Genomic DNA, 19,172 nt, shown 5'->3' with positions numbered 1-19,172 from the left:
GAGCAAGACTTCTCAAAAAAAAAAAAAAAAAATTGCTGGGCGTCGTGGTGCATTCCTGTGGTTTCAGCTACTCAGGAGGCTGAGGCAGGAGGATCACTTGAGCCCAAGAGGTCAAGGCCACAGTGAGTCTTGATTGTGCCACTGAACTCCAGCCTGAGTGGCAGAGTGAGACCCTGTCTCAAAAATTAAAGTGTCTTATGACTTTTTATCTACACTTCTGCCCATCCCCAAGGCTTCACTGGGCCTCACCTGTCTTTGATCCTAGATAACTATTTGAATGGTAATCAGTAAAGTCTTTAGAACTTAGCACTAAATTGTGATTTCCTGGCCTCAACATGGGGACCTAAACAGTTAGCAATCTGGGTTTGGGAGTGGGATGAGGGGAGGGTTGGAAGAAATATTTAGTGTGTTTCAGTTGCCTTTCTTAAATACAGGGCACCCCTGAAACAGGCTTTGTTCGCAGCTCTGCTCTGTCCTCGGATTTAGGTTATCAAACAGGCTTCCTCCCTCCCCTGCACAAGGGTTGGGAATGAGTCGATTTGCTTTCACTCAGCAAGAGCAAGGGACTAGTGGTGACCAAGTAGTAGACTGGAGAGGCCTCTGCCCCGTGGCACACAGCTCCACCATCAGAGAGGGTGATGTGGGTCATAGGTGAGGGATCTGGAGGCCCGGTATCGGAAGAGCTTCTCCAGGCACTGGCATTTTGACAGCAAACTGCTTCCGTGGCTCTTTCAGGACTGTTCCTGGCAATATGTTATTGGCAAGGACTATGTTAGGGCTATCCAATTGTCTCCCCCTCTCCCCAACCTTTTATCTAGCTTATCAGTAGCTATCTTTCCTTGCTCTGTACAAAAACCTATAGCACCAGTAGGCCCAGTAATCATGAAGGGTCAGTGGAAGGAAAGGCTGGAAGCCCTTCCTCTAACAGCCGTGCTGTGACTCCACTAACTTTGTGGGGTCTCCCATTACATAGCGTGGGTATCCTGAGCTGTGCAGCCTGCCTCACTCACCACCTTGGTACCCGACAGGACTACTGGATGTGCCTGTCCTTTTGTAGGACATTCTCCCATCCCAAAGATGAGGCTGTGCTGCCATGTGGGCAAGCTCTGTGGGGAGAGGGGAGGCCAGTGGGTTGTTTTTGCCATCATGGAATACTGGGAAGCCCCTGGCATCCTGCTCCATAGCTCTCTTGACCACTATCCTGGAACCTTCTCCCCACCCCCATCCCCATGCCTCCAAGGCACTGACCTCAAATCCAAGTCTTTCCCACTTATCTCAAGCTGCCAGCCTGTAGGGATTCCTTATCTCAGCTCCATGTCAGAGGTGAGGAAGCCCCAAGAAGGCAAGGGAGCTGACAGCCTTCTCATTTTTCTCGTACATCCTCCTGTTCACCCCGCCATTCCGGGAGCCCCAGCCAGATGCTCTTCAGGGCAGGGAGCACGTGAGCAGCCCTGGGGCTAGAAGCCGGTTCTCCCACATTCCTGGGTGAGGGACTGGGTGGAGGGTGTGCCTGCCTCAGGCTCCTTGGGGGAGGCCCCCTGAAGGGCTGGGGAAAATCCTACTGAGCCCCAGGCTCTCCTGCCTGCACTGGCCCAGTGCGGGGGCGGGGGGGGGGGGGGGAGGGGGAATCCTGGACATTAACTCTCTCCTAGGCACCTGGGAGCTTCAGAGAGGAAGAAGGTAAGGTAAGAAGCAGATTCTCTGCGCAGGACTTTTAGTCCTCAGGCTATAGAGTTAAAGGAAGGAGTATCTGTAGAAGGTGGAGTCGCCTTTTGTTTGAGTAACCGTTTCACCCACCCTGGCTGAGGGTGGCCAGGAACTCCCCAAGTTGTGCATTAATGGAGGTGGGTCACACAGATCCTACATTTTTTTTAAGTTTTTTGTTTTTTTTTTTTGAGATGCAGTGATTACAGGTGTGAGCCACCGGATCCTACATTTTAGATGCATAAAAATCTAGATATGGGCTGGGCGCAGTAGCTCATGCCTGTAATCCCAGCACTTTGGGAGGCTGAGGCAGGCAGATCATGAGGTCAGGAGATCGAGTCCATCCTGGCTAACATGGTGAAACCCCGTCTCTACTAAAAATACAAAAAGCCGGGCATGGCAGTGGGTGCCTGTAATCCCAGCTACTCGGAAAGCTGAGGCAGGAGAATCGCTTGAACCCAGGAGTCAGAGGTTGCAGTGAGCAGAGATCACACCACTGCACTCCAACCTGGGCGACAGAGCGAGACTCCACCTCAAAACAAAATAAACAAAATACTAGATCTGGAAGAGATCTTAGGGATTATTAAATTCAGACAACCTCATTTTTTATAGATGGGGAAACAAGCACAGACTCCAAGGGTCTCACCCAAGATCACACAGTTGCAGATGCTGGCTACAAGTCTCCTGCCTCAACCACCTGTGTTACCCCATTCAGGGTCTCAAGACGGGTCTATAAGACACTATCCATTGTGTTTTGGGCTGAGTCCATAGAGACAACCACAGACATGGGGGACTCTGCCCACAGGGAAGGCAAGGGCTCTGGCCATGGAGCTGGATGGGAAGACTCTGAAGCCCGAAGACATTGAGTCCTGTGCAGGGAAAGAGCGAGGGTTTTGTGTACAACACACCTGCATACCTGGATGTGAATCTCAGCTCCACCCCTTCACCAACTCTGTGTGGCCTGGGCAAGCCATTCTAAGGGAACCCTCCACACTGCAACTTTCATGTCTATAAAATGGGAATAACCATGCATTCCTTACAGGACTTTTTTGGTGTGAGGATTAAATGAGAGAATATGTTGAAAAGTGCTTGGTAAATATATTAATACTATGCGTTCCCTCTTCTTTGAATGACGTGACCCAGGTAGTCAGGCTTCTGACCACTAGAGGGCAGCAGAAGGTACTGGAAAACTGGGCCAAGTGAACCAGAGATTAGATGGGGTCCAGAGAGCAGGCATGAGCTTACCCGTGTGGATTCTGGCAACTCCGGCAGGGAGGGCTCCAGCAGGCGCTGAGGGAAGAACTTTCAAGCAGAGCCGGGTCTCTTCAGGAGCAACTGCAGCAACCCTGATGCTTGGATGGAGTCCAGGCAGGTGATGGTAGTGAAGACCTTGCCAACAGAGTGGGTGCTGGAGAAGGAGCCCTTTAGTGGGGACCCTGGGGCCAAGACTAGGCTGGCAGGCCCAGCCACCACCAATTAATCCATGAGTATTGCCCAGCGTTGAGCCTGGAGCACCTCCCAGCCCCTGGCCAGAGTCCTGGGTGTTCTGGGAAAAACCCCTAAACCTAGTAACTCCTCTCCCTACTAGGCCTCTTCGTTGCTGAATCTCTGGAATTTAGGGGCCGGCAGCTTTCTGACCCAGGTCAGCCAGGGGTTCATGTTCCCTCACTTGCCCTCCCCCTGCCTGGCCCATCTCTGGCCTGGCCCCTGGGAGGAATTTCCTGGGCCAGAGGGCAGCCGAAAGCACAGATGCCCACCCCAGCAACGTTCCCACCACCTGCCCAGGCCAGTGCCCCGTGCCCAACCCCAGAGGGTGCGGGATGACAGACTCTGACAATCATTAAACCAGCCGGGCCTGATTTCCCAGCACCGCCTGCTAAGATCCGGGCCAAGTGGCACTGAATATGCAAATCACCTGGGGCCAGGAGCCCAGTCTAAAGGCCAGGAAATCCCCTCCATCCAATGAGACACCAGCTCAGGTTACTGCAGGGGACGCACTATAAAGGCCTGAGCTCAGGGAGGAGCTCCCTCCAGGCTCTATTTAGAGCCGGGTAGGGGAGCGCAGAGACCAGACACCTCAGCGCTACCTGGCGGAACTGGATTTCTCTCCCGCCTGCCGGCCTGCCTGCCACAGCCGGACTCCGCCACTCCGGTAGGATTCCCCGCCTGTCATTCCCTAGCCCAGCTCTTGGGAAACTGCAGAGGGGTGCAGAGGATTTGCAGTTCTGAACCTGCGCACTCCAGCCTAGGATCTCCGAGCAAGAGCGTAGGTGTCCTGAGGGTCAAAGAACAGAGAGAGATTGTCTCTGGGAAGGCAGAATGGCCATGACGCCACCAGTCTGGCTCCAGGGCCCCAGAGATCTGAGGAGGGAAGCCCAGCTGGAGGCTCCTGTGGTCCTGCCCTGGTCTGAGATCTTGGAGCCCTTCTTGAAGAGAGGGTGTTCGCAGAGTTGCTGATCTTCCTGCCCCTGGGGGCTACTCTTGCCCAGGGTTGGGCAAAGCAGAGTAGCTGGGAGTGTAAGGAGAGGACTCTTGTCCCCTCACCAACCTCATCCTCTCTCCCCCTACCCACAGGTAGCCTCATGGCTGCAACCTGTGAGATTAGCAACATTTTTAGCAACTACTTCAGTGCGATGTACAGCTCGGAGGACTCCACCCTGGCCTCTGTTCCCCCTGCTGCCACCTTTGGGGCTGATGACTTGGTACTGACGCTGAGCAACCCCCAGATGTCATTGGAGGGTACAGGTGGGTCTCAGCGGGGTGGGATGGGGCACGGAGTGGGAGACAGATCCATCTAAGGGCCTGTTAGACAAATGGGGGAATGGGCAGGGAGGATGGTCTCTAGGCAAATTCCAGGGCTAGAGGCTAAGACTTAGTGACTGAGGTGCTGGGGGTTGTGGGGCTGTGACAGGCAGAGGGAGGTGTCAGATACCAGGACAAGGGTGTTGTGAATGCTACCTCCTGCCCCTACTCTTGAGATGGCTCCAAGGGCTGAGGTGTGAATCCCCAGTGTGCTCCAGGAATGGGGCTGTGTGGGCTGGGAGTGGTGGCTCACGCCTGTAATCCCAGCACTTTGGGAGGCTGAGCTGGGCGGATCACCTGAGGTCAAGAGTTCGAGACCAGCCTAGCCAACATGGTGAAACCCCGTCTCTACTAAAAATACAAAAAAAAATTTATCCCCGCGTGGTGGTGGGCACCTGTAATCCCAGCTACTGGGGAGGCTGATGCAGGAGTATCGCTTGAACCTGGGAGGTGGAGGTTGCCATGAGCCGAGATCGTGCCATTGCACCCCAGCCTAGGTGACAGGAGTGAGACTCCGTCCCCCCCAAAAAAAATGGGGCTGTAGGGTCTGCTGGGTGGCCTGAGCTGAGCCTGTTTCCCTTCCTGGCCCTTGCAGAGAAGGCCAGCTGGTTGGGGGAACAGCCCCAGTTCTGGTCGAAGACGCAGGTTCTGGACTGGATCAGCTACCAAGTGGAGAAGAACAAGTACGACGCAAGCGCCATTGACTTCTCACGATGTGACATGGATGGGGCCACCCTCTGCAATTGTGCCCTTGAGGAGCTGCGTCTAGTCTTTGGGCCTCTGGGGGACCAACTCCATGCCCAGCTGCGAGACCTCAGTGAGTCCAGGCCCCTGGAGGCTGGGGAGCAGCTCCACATGTTGAGCCGAGTTGAGTTCAGTGTGGCCGTAGGCAGGCCCTGGAGCTCTGGGCCAGCTGCACAGCCAGAGAGAGCCCTTGAGGGAGGGATGAGGGGAGTGTGACCCTTCCTTCCTTCCTTGTCAGCTTCCAGCTCTTCTGATGAGCTCAGTTGGATCATTGAGCTGCTGGAGAAGGATGGCATGGCCTTCCAGGAGGCCCTAGACCCAGGGCCCTTTGGTGAGAACCCATTTTCTCCCTCCTTCCCCAGCCTGTCTTGTCCCATCCCTGCCCCTCCACAGAGTGCTAGAGATGACCCCCTCTCCAGACTTCTTCCTCCCTCAATTAGAAAAATTGCAGCAGGTCATCAGACCCATGGGCAGCCTCACCTGTCCTGGTCTGGTCCCCTGAGCCCTCTCTGAGTTCTCACCTCCTCTTCCCAGACCAGGGCAGCCCCTTTGCCCAGGAGCTGCTGGACGACGGTCAGCAAGCCAGCCCCTACCACCCCGGCAGCTGTGGCGCAGGAGCCCCCTCCCCCGGCAGCTCTGACGTCTCCACCGCAGGTGAGAGCTCTCTCTGGGCCACAACCTCCCTTCCCCGAAGTGTCCCTTGTTCCCTCTGGCTCCCAGCACCAGAACTCAGGCCTTCTGGCAGGAACAGGAACAGGCTGGGAAGTGTGTCCTGAGAGCCAGCAGTGTGGTTTAGCAGAGGGTGGGCCGGCAGGGGACTTACTCTGACCCCACCTCCCAGGGACTGGTGCTTCTCGGAGCTCCCACTCCTCAGACTCCGGTGGAAGTGACGTGGACCTGGATCCCACTGATGGCAAGCTCTTCCCCAGCGGTGAGTCGAGGGAGGTCCCCAAGAGGGCGTCCCATTTAGCAATGCACAGGGGGCCCAGCTCTTCCTGCAGCCTTTTCCTGTAGAGGGGCTACTCTCCCTAACTTCCCTCTTGCCCCTCCTTGACCTTCCACCACCGTCCCCACAGATGGTTTTCGTGACTGCAAGAAGGGGGATCCCAAGCACGGGAAGCGGAAACGAGGCCGGCCCCGAAAGCTGAGCAAAGAGTACTGGGACTGTCTCGAGGGCAAGAAGAGCAAGCACGGTGAGCTCCGGGGGCACCTGGGTCCTCCCTGCGCCGAGGCTGAGCGGCTTTCTGGGGCACTGCGGGTCGTTGCGGGTATCCCTTCTCCCATTTTCTCTGGCCTCCGCATGGCCTTTGGTAAGGCTGTGCACAAGCTGGGGGCTCTATGGTATCGGTCACCACCTAATTGCAGAGCCTGGCTTGGTGGTCCTGGAGAGGAGGAGGAAATAAGGCTCCCAGTGGGAGGCTCATGGTACCAGAGTCCTGTCCACTGACCCCAGTGTCCTGTCCACTGACTCCAGTTCTCTCTGCACTTGGCCACTGTCCTGCCCTCTGGGACACCCTCAATGTGAGGAGGCAGCTGGTGGGTCTTACGTGGGCTGAGGAGAAAAGCAGTCACTGCAGTACCCGCACAGAGGGCACTGCGGGGTCTCTGGAGAGGCTTGCTGCATGCTGTGGCCGAGTCAGCAGTGCACTGGGGCGGGCAGGGCCGGCTGGCCTTGGGTGAGAGGGGACACCTGGATGGCAAACTGATGGAGGCTGGCCTTGCAGCGCCCAGAGGCACCCACCTGTGGGAGTTCATCCGGGACATCCTCATCCACCCGGAGCTCAACGAGGGCCTCATGAAGTGGGAGAATCGGCATGAAGGTGTCTTCAAGTTCCTGCGCTCCGAGGCTGTGGCCCAACTGTGGGGCCAAAAGAAAAAGAACAGCAACATGACCTACGAGAAGCTGAGCCGGGCCATGAGGTGAGCTGGCGGCCAGGACCCTCACTATACAGCCGGACATGGGGACAGGCGCTCACACTCCCACCGCCCTCTTCCTGGCTGCCACTTGGCTTCATGCAACAGGGCTGAGTCCTGTAGAGTGAGGACAACATCTGGGTTAGCCTACTTTGTGGATTAAATGACAACATGGAGAAAGTATTAGCCTGGCAGACAGCAGACACAGTGCACTTGAGCGAGCAGCAACATTTCTTGTATCGCCTGTGAGGCTCGTCCTCAGGAAGGCACCTGGAGAGTGGGAAAGGGGGCAGGAGCCGTGCCCACCCAGGGCCTGGCTTTCTCCTCGTTGAAGCACTTAGGTTGCTTTTCTCTGGGCCTCAGTTTCCTCCTATGTCCAGGGGTAGACTAGATCATCTTAAGATCCTGTCCAGCCCTAAAATCATGTACTTACTTTTTTTTTCTTTTTCTTTTTTAAATAGAGACAAGGGTCTCTACGTTGGCCAGGCTGGTCTCAAACTCCTGGCCTCAAATGACTCTCCTGCCTCGGCCTCTCAAAGTGCTGGGATTACAGGTGTGAGCCAGTATGCTTGGCCTTTTCTTTTTTCTTCTTCTTCTTTTTTTTTTTCGAGACAGGGTCTCGCTCTGTCACCCAGGCTAGACTGCAGTGGCACAATCTTGGCTCGCTGCAACCTCTGCCTCCCAGGTTCAAGTGATTCTTGTGCCTCAGCCTCCAAGTAGCTGGGATTACAGGCACCTGCCACCATGCCCAGCTAATTTTTGTATTTTTAGTAGAGACGGGGGTTTCACCATGTTGGCTAGGCTGGTCTCGAACTCCTGACCTCAAGCGATCCGCCCGCCTCAGCCTCCCAAAGTGCTGGAATTACAGGCGTGAGCAACCATGCCCAGCCGCCTGGCCTGAAAAATCATGTAATTTAATGATCAGACCCCAGTCACAGCCATAGGATACAAAGAAGCAAAGGCAAAGAGCCCTGTGTCCTGGGCACAGTTACAGGCCAATGTAGGGAAAGAGCTTCTGCTTGCGAGTGTGAAGAACAGAGGAGTTTAGGAAGTGTGAGTCAGGCTCAGCTTAGTCAGGCAGAGACCAGTGGGCATGGGTTACCTGGGGGTAACGCGGGCCAGGTAGGCGGGCTGGCAGCCTGGGGCCCGTTTCCTGCCAAAGCACCTCTGACCATCCTTCTCTTCACCCAGGTACTACTACAAACGGGAGATCCTGGAACGGGTGGATGGCCGGCGACTCGTCTACAAGTTTGGCAAAAACTCAAGTGGCTGGAAGGAGGAAGAGGTTCTCCAGAGTCGGAACTGAGGGTTGGAACTATACCCTGGACCAAACTCACGGACCACTCGAGGCCTGCAAACCTTCCTGGGAGGACAGGCAGGCCAGATGGCCCCTCCACTGGGGAATGCTCCCAGCTGTGCTGTGGAGAGAAGCTGATGTTTTGGTGTATTGTCAGCCATCGTCCTGGGACTCGGAGACTATGGCCTCGCCTCCCCACCCTCCTCTTGGAATTACAAGCCCTGGGGTTTGAAGCTGACTTTATAGCTGCAAGTGTGTCTCCTTTTATATGGTGCCTCCTCAAACCCAGTCTCAGACACTAAATGCAGACAACACCTTCCTCCTGCAGACACCTGGACTGAGCCAAGGAGGCCTGGGGAGGCCCTAGGGGAGCACCGTGATGGAGAGGACAGAGCAGGGGCTCCAGCACCTTCTTTCAGGACTGGCGTTCACCTCCCTGCTCAGTGCTTGGGCTCCACGGGCAGGGGTCAGAGCACTCCCTAATTTATGTGCTATAAATATGTCAGATGTACATAGAGATCTATTTTTTCTAAAACATTCCCCTCCCCACTCCTCTCCCACAGAGTGCTGGACTGTTCCAGGCCCTCCAGTGGGCTGATGCTGGGACCCTCAGGATGGGGCTCCCGGCTCCTTTCTCCTGTGAATGGAGGCAGAGACCTCCAATAAAGTGCCTTCTGGGCTTTTTCTAACCTTTGTCTTAGCTACCTGTGTACTGAAATTTGGGCCTTTGGATCGAATATGGTCAAGAGGTTGGAGGGGAGGAAAATGAAGGTCTACCAGGCTGAGGGTGAGGGCAAAGGCTGACGAAGAGGGGAGTTACAGATTTCCTGTAGCAGGTGTGGGCTTACAGACACATGGACTGGGCTGGGAGGCGAGCAAAGGAAGCAGCTGAGACTGTTGGAGAATGCTTACAAGACTTCATGCAAGCAAGGACATGAACTCAGAAAGCTGAGGTCAGAAGCATCCTGCTGCCATGACACCGCTCGAGTGACCTTGACCTTGACCAAGTCTGTCCTGTTTAGGACTGATTTTTCCTATTAGGCTAGGGTTTGGACCTGATGTTCTCAAGATGTCTAGAATTGCATGGCTGGCCTTGTGGAATAGATGGTTTTGCATTCCAGCCAAGTGTGCTGTAAACTGTATATCTGTAATATGAATGCCAGCTTTTGAGTCTGACAAAATCAGAGTTAGGATCTTGTAAAGGAAAAAAAAAAAACAAAACAAAATGGAGATGAGTACTTGCTGAGAAAGAATGAGGGAAGGAGTTGGCATTTGTTGAAAGTATAGTCTTTTTCTCTTTTTTTTTTAATTGCAACTTTTACTTTAGATTTAGGAGGTACGTGCGCAGGTTTGTTACATGGGTATATTGTGTGATGCTGAGCTTGGGATGCGAATGATCCTGTCACCCAGGTAGTGAGTATAGCACCCAGTGAAAGTGTAGTCTCATGCCAGGCACTGTGCTAGCCCACTCTGGCTCATTTAATCCTCTCCTAAGAAGAGAGGAGACGCAGCGTCCCCATTTGACAGATGCAGAAAGAGGTTCCACAGGTGTGCCTTGATTCTGTCCTAAAACCGTTTCCCGGGAGCTTTTCCCGGTGTGGGCGCTCCTAACCTAATCCTCAATCGATTCCAGAACTATTACTCTGTTTCCACAGTGATACTGTGTCTAGGTTTTAGGGAGGACAGTTCATTGATGTTACTTAAGAATGCTTTCCAGGTGGAAAGTTCCTTAAGTTTGAGGCTTCAAATTCCATACAGCACATTAAAATCCCATTCATGAGTTTGAAATACTGCTCTGTTGTCTTGGAAATACCAATCAGATTGTTGGCTGAAGTGATGTGGATAAAGAAGGGATCTTAGAAAAACTAAAGCTTGTGTGTGGATTTCTGGAAATGCAGCTTGCTCTGGAGAAGCAAGGAATGGTGGAAAAGGAGAGTGGGGAAGTTGATTGGAGAGGAAAGTGAGGTCATGAGAGAACCCAGAATCCAGGAGCCATTTGGAAAAAGGCTTTTACTTACATTTCCCTTCTGAAGTGTGAGCCAGTTAGACAAAGGGGATGCGGGCCAGGGCGTAGGTCTAGCCTCAGAAGCTGGGGAAGCTTTCACAGCTACTTAGTCTAAAAATGACCCCATTTCTTGGAAATTATGCATTAGACTCTGGTCTAGTTTCCCTAGCCACAATATCTCGGGGTCCTTGCACCCTTAAAAGAGGTGACCCAGCTGGGCGCGGTAGTTCACGCCTGTAATCCTTGTACTTTGGGAAGCCAAGGCGGGAGGATCACGAGGTCAGAAGATCGAGGTCATCATGGCCAACACGGTGAAACCCCGTCTCTACTAAACATATAAAAATTAGCTGGGCATGCTGGCACGCGCCTGTAGTCCGAGCTACTCAGGAGGCTGAGGCAGGAAAATCACCTGAACCCAGGAGGCGGAGGTTGCAGTGAGCTAAGATCATGCCACTGCACTCCAGCCTGGTGACACAGCAAGACTCTGTCTCAAAAAAAAGAAGAGAGGTGACCCAGTGTGGCCTGAAGTCACCTAGCCAAGAAGTGGGGGAGGGGCCTCTGGAGCCCGGGACATGCTTGTTCAGCCTCCCTTGACTCCCAGCCTCTTCAGCTTCTAAAGGAGATCCTGGCAGGGAGGAGGGCTGGGAATATGGCGCTCAGCCCCTTCACCCTCTTCTGGAGGGCTGGGGGCAGGTGCTGCCCGCTGCGTGCTGACCTTTGCCCTGCCATCTGCAGTTTATGAGGCGCTTTCCTCATCCCATTATCTCATTTGATCCGCCCCACAGCTCGCTGAGGAGACCAGGTGTCCCCATTTTACTTACAAGGCTAGTGGTGGGCTGAAGTCACTGACTGGGTGAGAGCGGGGCCAGCTCACAGCATGCCTGCCTCCACCCTGCAGCTCAGTGAGACCACCTGGGCAGGTGGCCTCTGCAGGGCAGCGCCTGGGACAGCCTGGAAGACGGCAGCCCTGGGAGGGACGTCTTTCTCCCCAACAGTTCTCTGCCCTCTCACCCCTCAGGATGCTGCAGAGTCCTGGCACGGGCCCCTGGGCTGGCCTCCGTGCTGCCCTCTCTGTCGGGCACCAGGCACCCTTACCCCGACTCTCACCAGTCCAGGGGCCTCCTAGCAGGAGACGGCCCCGTCTCTCACCCACCAGAGTCTGCATCCCCTCAGGTGTGTCCTGGGCTGGGGAGTGGGGGTGGGGAGGAAGCCACAGGGCCGGGCTGTTTATATCCCGCCCTGCCGGAGCTGCTGGTCACCTCTTATCTGCTTCTGTGGGATTGGGTGTGTCGCTGAGCAGGTCAGAGGGAGGTCACCCCTCCCGTGGTGTTTGGGTGTGCCTGAGGAGGGCCTGGGGTTGGCCCCCTGGGACAGTTCCTGGCTTCTCCCACAGCCCCACCTGTCCCACCAATTCTGGGGAAGTCTGGCTTCTCCTGGGGGAAGTCTGGCTTCTCCCGGGGGAAGTGGGTGAAGGGGTTGCATTTCTGAGGAGTCTGGTTTCAATCTGCTGTCTCTCTCTGCCGTTGTCTGTTTACACATCTCTCTCTCTCGCAGGGCTGTGAGCACCTCTGGGCAAGTGCTGGGGCTTACTCACCTCAGCACCTTGCACAGCGCCTGGCACAGAGGAGGTGCTCGATAAATATTTGCTAAATGGCCCCGTGACTCTCCCTGCCCTGGCCACCACCTCCCCCACACACCACACACATTCATACACACTCATGGGAACCAAAGTCACACACACTCACACTCACAAAGATAAATATTCACAAGCCCTCACTCACATGCCCCTGCACGCACTGCAGACACTGCCTGCTCTCACACATTCGCATGGACCGTATTCACAACCTCACACACTTGCATACACCGGCGCACGCAACACACTCCCACCTCACAGTCTCACATAGCCACACCCAGGCCTGCCTGCACGACTCACCTCCTCCCTCGGGGTCCTTCTATGAAGCATTTCCTGACCTCCTCTTTGGTCCTTTTCCCCCACCAGATGGGTTCAGCCCTTGCCTCCAGTCAGGACAGGCCTGGTAATTTGCAGAGCCCAGTGCAAAGTGAAAGCCTGGGCCCTTGTTAAAGAATTATTAGGCTGGGCGCAGTGGCTCACGCCAGTAATCCCACACTTTGGGAGGCCGAGGCGGGTGGATCGCCTGAGTTCAGGAGTTTGAGACCAGCCTGACCAACATGGCGAAACCCCATCTCTACTAAAAATACAAAATTAGCTGGGCGTGGTGGCGTGCGCCTGTAATCCTAGCTACTCTGGAGGTTGAGGCAGAAGAATTGCTTGAACCTGGGAGGCGGAGGTTGCAGTGAACCAAGATCATGACACTGCACTCCAGCCTGGGCAACAAGAGAGAAACTCCATCTCAAAAAAAAAAAAAAAAAGAATGATTAAAAATTTCAAAATGGCAACAGCAGAGCAGAGCATGAACCATGCACGAGGTGCAGTCCTCCAAGCACAGGGCCCTGTGGGACCACTGCACAGGTTGCACTCAGGAAGCCACCCCTGCCTCCATTTGCCACTGGCCTATAAGAGCTCCACTGAACTACCCACCACGCCTTCTACTACAGATATGTTTGCCACAGTCACAAAAAAATCAACAAGTTGTCAAGTTTTTTGCTTTTTGTTTTTGAGACGGAGTCACGCTCTGTCCCCCAGGCTGGAGTGCCGTGGTGCCATCTCGGCTTACTGAAACCTCTGCCTCCCGGGTTCACACCATTCTCCTGCCTCAGCCTCCTGAGTAGCTGGGACTACAGGCACCCATGACCACACCTGACTAATTTTTTACATTTTTAGTAGAGATGGGGTTTCACTGTGTTAGCCAGGATGGTCTCGATCTCCTGACCTCGTGATCTGCCTGCCTTGGCCTCCCAAAGTGTTGGGATTACAGGTGTGAGCCACTGTGCCTGGCCCAAGTTGTCTCAAGTTTTTAAAAGTAGGAAAATTTTCACAGAAAAAAACCCTGAATTTGTGGCTTGTCTTTTTAAAAAATTGGCTGGGCCAGGTGACTCATGCCTGAAATCGCAACAAGGGGAGGCCGAGGCAGGAGAAGTACTTGAGCCCAGGAGTTCAAGACCAGCCTGGGCAACACAGGGAGACCCTGTCTCTCAAATAATTTTTTAAAAATTAGCCAGGAGTGGTGGTGTGCACCTGTGGTCCCAGCTACTCAGGAGGCTGAGGCAGGAGGATCACCTGAGCCTGAGAGGTCGAGGCTGCAGTAACCTCTGATTGCACAATCCAGCCGGGGCATGATTTGTAACTTTGAGCAAGTTACCTTCCTTTTCTGAGCCTCAGTTTCCTCATCTACAAAATGAAGATTGTTCGAGTGCTTTGTCCTACAAGTCACCAGAGTGAGACCTGGTCTCAAAAAAATTTAAAAATAAAAATAAATGTGAAAAAAAGAATCAGAAGATTTGGCCCAGCTAGGTCAGCTCTCCCTGGACCACAATCTGTCACAATGGAGTGAGGCTGCTCCATATAGTCTTTGCATGTAGTTTACCACCATCTCCACCATGCAGTACCTGTGTGGCCCCAGAAGCACTAAGTTTTCAACCCCTGGTTAAAAACATCTATGCTTCTCTCACCTACTGCTCCCAGGCTAGGAGCATGTTTTGTACCCCCTCTACTTGGCAAAAGGATGGCTCGTTGGGCTTGTCAACAAGTAAATGAATGAAGTGGGTTGCGGGGGATGGGAGGATGCTCATGAGTATGGAAGCCCAGCCAGATCCTTCTATTATGAGGGCCTGGGGTGGACACCAGAGCCTCTGATACTTACTGGGAAGTATTGAGTTTTCTTACTTCCAAAACCATTGACTTTTAACCCAATTCAGTGCATGGCATAGCATGGGCCCTCATGCACACTGGACTATCTCTGCATGGTCTTCTGGGCTGTAAATGGCTGCTTAACCCAGAGTGTCCAAAGATGCCACCACTGCCCAGCAGTCTTGTCCCATCCCCTCTCTCTGCTGAGGGAGGAGAGTTGGCAGAACTTCATTTGTCCATGTAATAGCTCTGCATGTATTTCCCCCTCAACCCATCTTTTTTCAGGAAGAACAAGCACCTTAAATTAGTCCTTACATTGGCCAAGTGCAGTGGCTCACGCCTGTAATCCCAGCACTTTGGGAGACCGAGGCAGGCGGATCACCTGAGGTCGGGAGTTCGAGACCAGCCTGACCAACATGGAAAAACCCTGTCTCTACTAAAAACACAAAATTACCCAGGCGTCGTGGCGCATACCTGTAATCCCAGTTACTTGGGAGGCTGAGGCGGGAGAATCGCTTGAACCTGGGAGGCAGAGGTTGCAATGAGCCGAGATCACGCCATTGCACTCCACCTGGGCAATGAGAGTGAAATTCCGTCTCAAAAAAAAAAAAAAAACAATTACTCCCTACATCATAACTACCAGTGATTTGTAGGACAGAGCACTCAGTGTAGAACACTCTTCACTTTGCAGATGAGGAAACTGAAGCTCAGAAAAGAAAGGTAACTTGCTCAAAGTCACAAAACATGTTGAATGGAGCCTCAGCTTCATGTTGACAGCTGACCGCTTACTGAGTATCTACTAAGTTATTGCTTTACATACATCATTCATTCTCTCTGTGTTCATTAACTGTCTGCTGTGTGCATGGCTCCATGCTGTGTGCAGAAGACCCAGTAGGGAAGAGGTCACCCAGGGGGAGTAGGAAGCCTAGGCTACGGCCTGGCGCGGTGGCTTATACCTGTAATCCCAGCACTTTGGGAGGCTGAGGCGGGTAAATCACCTGAGGGCAGGAATTTGAGACCAGCCTGGCCAACATGGCGAAACCCCATCTCTAGTAAAAATACAAAAATTAGCCAGGCGTGGTGGCGGGTGCCTGTAATCCCAGCTACTTTGGAGGCTGAGGCAGGAGAATCGCTTGAACCCGGGAGGAGGAGGTTGCGGTGAGCCGAGATCACACCACTGCACTCCAGCCAGGCGACAGAGTGAGATTCCATCTCAAAAAAAAAAAAAAGTCCGGGTGCAGTGGCTCAGGCTTGTAATCCCAGCACTTTGGGAGGCCGAGGCGGATGAGTCATGAGGTCAGGAGTTCAAAACCAGCCTGGCCAAGATGGTGAAACTGCGTCTCTACTAAAAATACAAAAAAATTAGCTGGGTATGGTGGCAGGTGCCTGTAATACCAGCTACTCGGAAGGCTGAGGCAGATAATTGCTTGAACCTGGGAGGCAGAGGTTGCAGTGAGCTGAGATCATGCCACTGCACTCCAGACTGGGTGGCAGAGTGAGACTCCATCTCAAAAAAAAAGAAAAGAAAAGAAAGAAAGCCTAGGCTAGAGCCTAGGAAATTCCAAAGACATCTATATAAACCTCTCAACAAGGTAGAGGATAAGTGCCTCATTTCACAGATGAGCAAACTGAGGCTTCAGAGAGGTTAAGAAAAGCTTAAGCTCTCAGAGATAGTAGTAAGTTTAGTAAACCGGAGCTTGAACCCTGCCTTCTTTCTTCAATTCCACAGCTGACTCTGCTTTGAGAGGTGCTGAGCAACACAAAAGTCTCCGCTGCATGGGTGCCTAAAACCCCACCATTAGACGTGCAGTTTGAGGAATGCCCTATGGATATACAAACATGCCTGGGGTGGAGGGTGGATTCAATGAGCATTGCTTTCCAGGGACCCTTGGATCCTGCAGGGTGGATGGAAAGTGAGTTTTCAGTTCTTCAGAACCTCACAGTGGCCAACCCTTGGAAGCATTGCCCTCTCATTCTTATCCTACGCTCCTCCTCCTCCTCCTTCTCCTTCTGCTACGTGCAGGGCTGGGCTGGGGCACCAGCAGCAGCAATTAGCCCAGCTCAGCCGCCCGTTACTGGAACCTGCATGTCAGCTCTGGAGCTGATCCAAGAAACCACACCCAGTGTCCTGCATGACTCAACCTCACCTGCCCCCTCCACACCTGCCAGCCTCAGCGACCCAGGCCATAGTGCCCAGGGGAAAGTCCCAGCATCCTTTGGTCAATCCTCATCTACTCCATGTGTTTGTAAGGCCAGCTGGGATTTAGAGTCTTTGTATCACAGGCTTGATTCCGGGCTGATTTCTAGCCAGGAGAGAATGCTCCAGGCAGAGCAAATGCTGGGGTTTGGAAAACTAGACTCTCCATGGCAAATGCAGACAGATGGACCTCCTCTTCACTATCATTGCTTGAAACACGAACAGCTTAAGGCCATGGGAGATATTACTTTTCATGTGTCAAATTGGCAAAGAATTAAAGAATGCCCCTGATGTCTAGCTGGTGAGGATGTGAAGAAACTCAAACTTGACATAAACCACTCATCAAGGTGTGAATTGAGAGACACTTTTTTTTTTGAGATGGAGTCTTGCGCTGTCACCCACGCTGGAGTGTAGTGGTGCAATCTCAGCTCACTGCAACCTCTGCCTTCCAGATTCAAGCAGTGCTCCTGCCTCAGCCTCCCCAGTAGCTGGGACTACAGGCGCACCACCACGCCCGGTTAATTTTTATATTTTTAGTAGAGACGGGGATTTCACCACGTTGGCCAGACAGGTCTTGAACTCCTGACCCCAGGTGATCCGCTTGCCTTGGCCTCCCAAAGTGCTGGGATTACAGGCGTGAGCCACAGTGCCTGGCCGAGAGACATTTTCTTTCTTTTTAATTTTTTTATGTTTATTTTTATTTATTTTTAAACTTTTTTTTTTTTTTTTTTTGAGATAGGGTCTTACTCTATCACCCAGGCTGGAGTGCAGTGGCATGATCATGGCTCACTGTAGCCTTGAGCCTCCCCCACCCCCAGGGCCCAAGTGATCCTCCCATCTCAGCCTCCCAAGTAGTTAGGACCACAGTCATGTGCCACCACACCCAGCTAATTTTTAAATTTTATTTTATTTTTGTAGAGACAGGAGTCTCACTGTGTTGCCCAGGCTGGTCTTGAACTCCTGAACTCAAGCTATCCTGCCTTAGCCTACCAAAGTGTGGGGACTACAGGTGTGAGCGGGATATGCTTTCTAAAGAACTATTTCACAGACTGTTTAAAAGCCTTAAAAAACATGCATATGTCTTTACACAGCAATTTCATGTCTAAGAATTTTTCCAAGAAAAATAATTGGAAAAGTGCACAAAGATATATGTACAAGGATGCTCGTTGTGGTGGTGTTATAACTGAAGACAAAAGCTAGCAACCCATGTCAACCAAAAGAGGACTGGTGGCTGCTCTGTCTATGGAGTAGCCATTCTTTTATTTCTTTACTTCTCTTTTTTTTTTTTTGAGATGGAGTCTCGTTCTGTCACCCAGGCTGGAGTGCAGTGGTGAGATCTTGGCTCACTGCAAGCTCCGCCTCCCGGGTTGACTCCATTTTCCTGCCTCAGCCTCCAGAGTAGCTGGGACTACAGGCTCCTGCCACCATGCCCAGCTAATTTTCTGTATTTTTAGTAGAGACAGGGTTTCACCGTGTTAGCCAGGATATTTCTTTACTTTCTTAATAAACTTCCTTTCACTTAAAAAAAAAAAAAGAGGATTGGTGACAGAGTCTCTCTGAACCTATTCTGGTTCAGGGCATGCTTAAAAAAAAAATTTATAAATAGGGCTGGGCATTGTGGCTCAAGTCTGTAATCTAAAATTTATAAATAGGGCTGGGCATTGTGGCTCAAGCTCTTTGGGAGGCTGAGGCAGGAGGATCACTTGAGCCCAGTTCCTGACTAGCCTGGGCACATAGTAAGACACCATTTCTAAAAATAGAAGTACATAAAAATTATAAGTAAATTTTTAAAGAAGGATGGGTGAAACAAACTACAATAGAGATATTTATTCAAATATTAGGCAGTCATTAAAGTGATGCTATGGAGCTATATTTACTGACATGTAGCATTGTCCATGATATATTATTAAGCGAAAAAAAGGTTTGTACTCATTTTGTATATAATGATTCTAACTTGTATAATGTTAGTGGTTATCTCTGGGTGGTATGAAACATATATTTTCTGAAAAAAGTTAAATAGAGCATATGTTATCATAAAAAAGTAAGCTATGTTCCATTCAAGGAAAGAAAAAAAAAAAGCATCAATGGGACTGAAGAAAAGCTTCCAAAGGCTGTTATTTACATCTCTACAACATTTTAAAAGTGTCTCTAGGCCGAGCGCGGTGGCTCACGCCTGTAATCCTAGCACTTTGGGAGGCCGACGTGGGCAGATCACAAGGTCAGGAGTTCAAGACCATCCTGGCTAATACGGTGAAACCCTGTCTCTACTAAAAATATAAAAAATTAGCCAGGGGTGGTGGTGGTGGTGGTGGTGGTGGGTGCCTGTAGTCCCAGCTACTTGGGAGGCTGAGGAAGGAAAATGGCATGAACCCGGGAGGTGGAGCTTGCAGTGAGCCAAGATGGCACCACTGCACTCCAGCCTGGGCGACAAAGCGACACTCTGTCCCAAAAAAAAAAAAAAGGGTCTCTAGGGCCAGGCTTCATACCTGTCATCTCAACACTGAGAGGCCAAGGTGAGAGCAAGGAGTTCAAGTCCAGCCTAGGCAACAAAGTGAGACCCCATCTCTGCAGAATCAAAATAATTTTAGGCTGGGCACGGTGGCTCATGCCTATAATCTCAACACTTTGGGAAGCCAAGGCGGGCGGATCACCTGAGGTCAGGAGTTCGGGACTAACCTGACCAACATGGAGAAACCTCGTCTCTACTAAAAATACAAAATTAGCCGGGCATGGTGGCACA

The 19,172-nt window shown here is 52.2% G+C and overlaps 1 protein-coding gene across 2 annotated transcripts; it reads left to right on the top strand.

The window, feature by feature from the left end:
* The first annotated feature begins 3,516 nt into the window (after positions 1-3,516).
* ELF3 (E74 like ETS transcription factor 3) lies at positions 3,517-10,326 on the top strand. Of its 2 annotated transcripts, none has more exons than XM_004028152.5 (9): positions 3,517-3,856; positions 4,279-4,449; positions 5,102-5,323; positions 5,489-5,581; positions 5,785-5,904; positions 6,092-6,181; positions 6,327-6,443; positions 6,975-7,170; positions 8,356-10,326. In XM_004028152.5, exons 2-9 carry the CDS (start codon positions 4,287-4,289, stop codon positions 8,468-8,470), a joined length of 1,116 nt encoding a protein of 371 aa, XP_004028201.1. In that variant the 5' UTR covers positions 3,517-3,856; positions 4,279-4,286; the 3' UTR covers positions 8,471-10,326. The 2 variants fall into 2 exon arrangements, with proteins under 2 accessions (XP_004028201.1, XP_063565723.1); XM_063709653.1 differs by having other exon boundaries at positions 3,517-3,974; positions 4,283-4,449; positions 8,356-10,271.
* The last annotated feature ends 8,846 nt before the right edge of the window (positions 10,327-19,172 follow it).

The sequence above is a fragment of the Gorilla gorilla genome, chromosome 1 (assembly GCF_029281585.2).
Source record: "Gorilla gorilla gorilla isolate KB3781 chromosome 1, NHGRI_mGorGor1-v2.1_pri, whole genome shotgun sequence".
Taxonomy (NCBI): Eukaryota; Metazoa; Chordata; class Mammalia; order Primates; family Hominidae; genus Gorilla; species Gorilla gorilla.
This window is presented reverse-complemented; position numbering and strand designations above follow the sequence as displayed.

Excerpts from the sequence above, each read along its gene's own strand:
- ELF3 (XM_004028152.5), top strand. The coding sequence starts at position 4,287 with ATGGCTGCAACCTGTGAGATTAGCAACATTTTTAGCAACTACTTCAGT. Across the intron at positions 5,582-5,784 it reads CCTAGACCCAGGGCCCTTTG|ACCAGGGCAGCCCCTTTGCC; the intron begins GTGAGAACCCAT and ends TCCTCTTCCCAG. Across the intron at positions 7,171-8,355 it reads AAGCTGAGCCGGGCCATGAG|GTACTACTACAAACGGGAGA; the intron begins GTGAGCTGGCGG and ends CTCTTCACCCAG.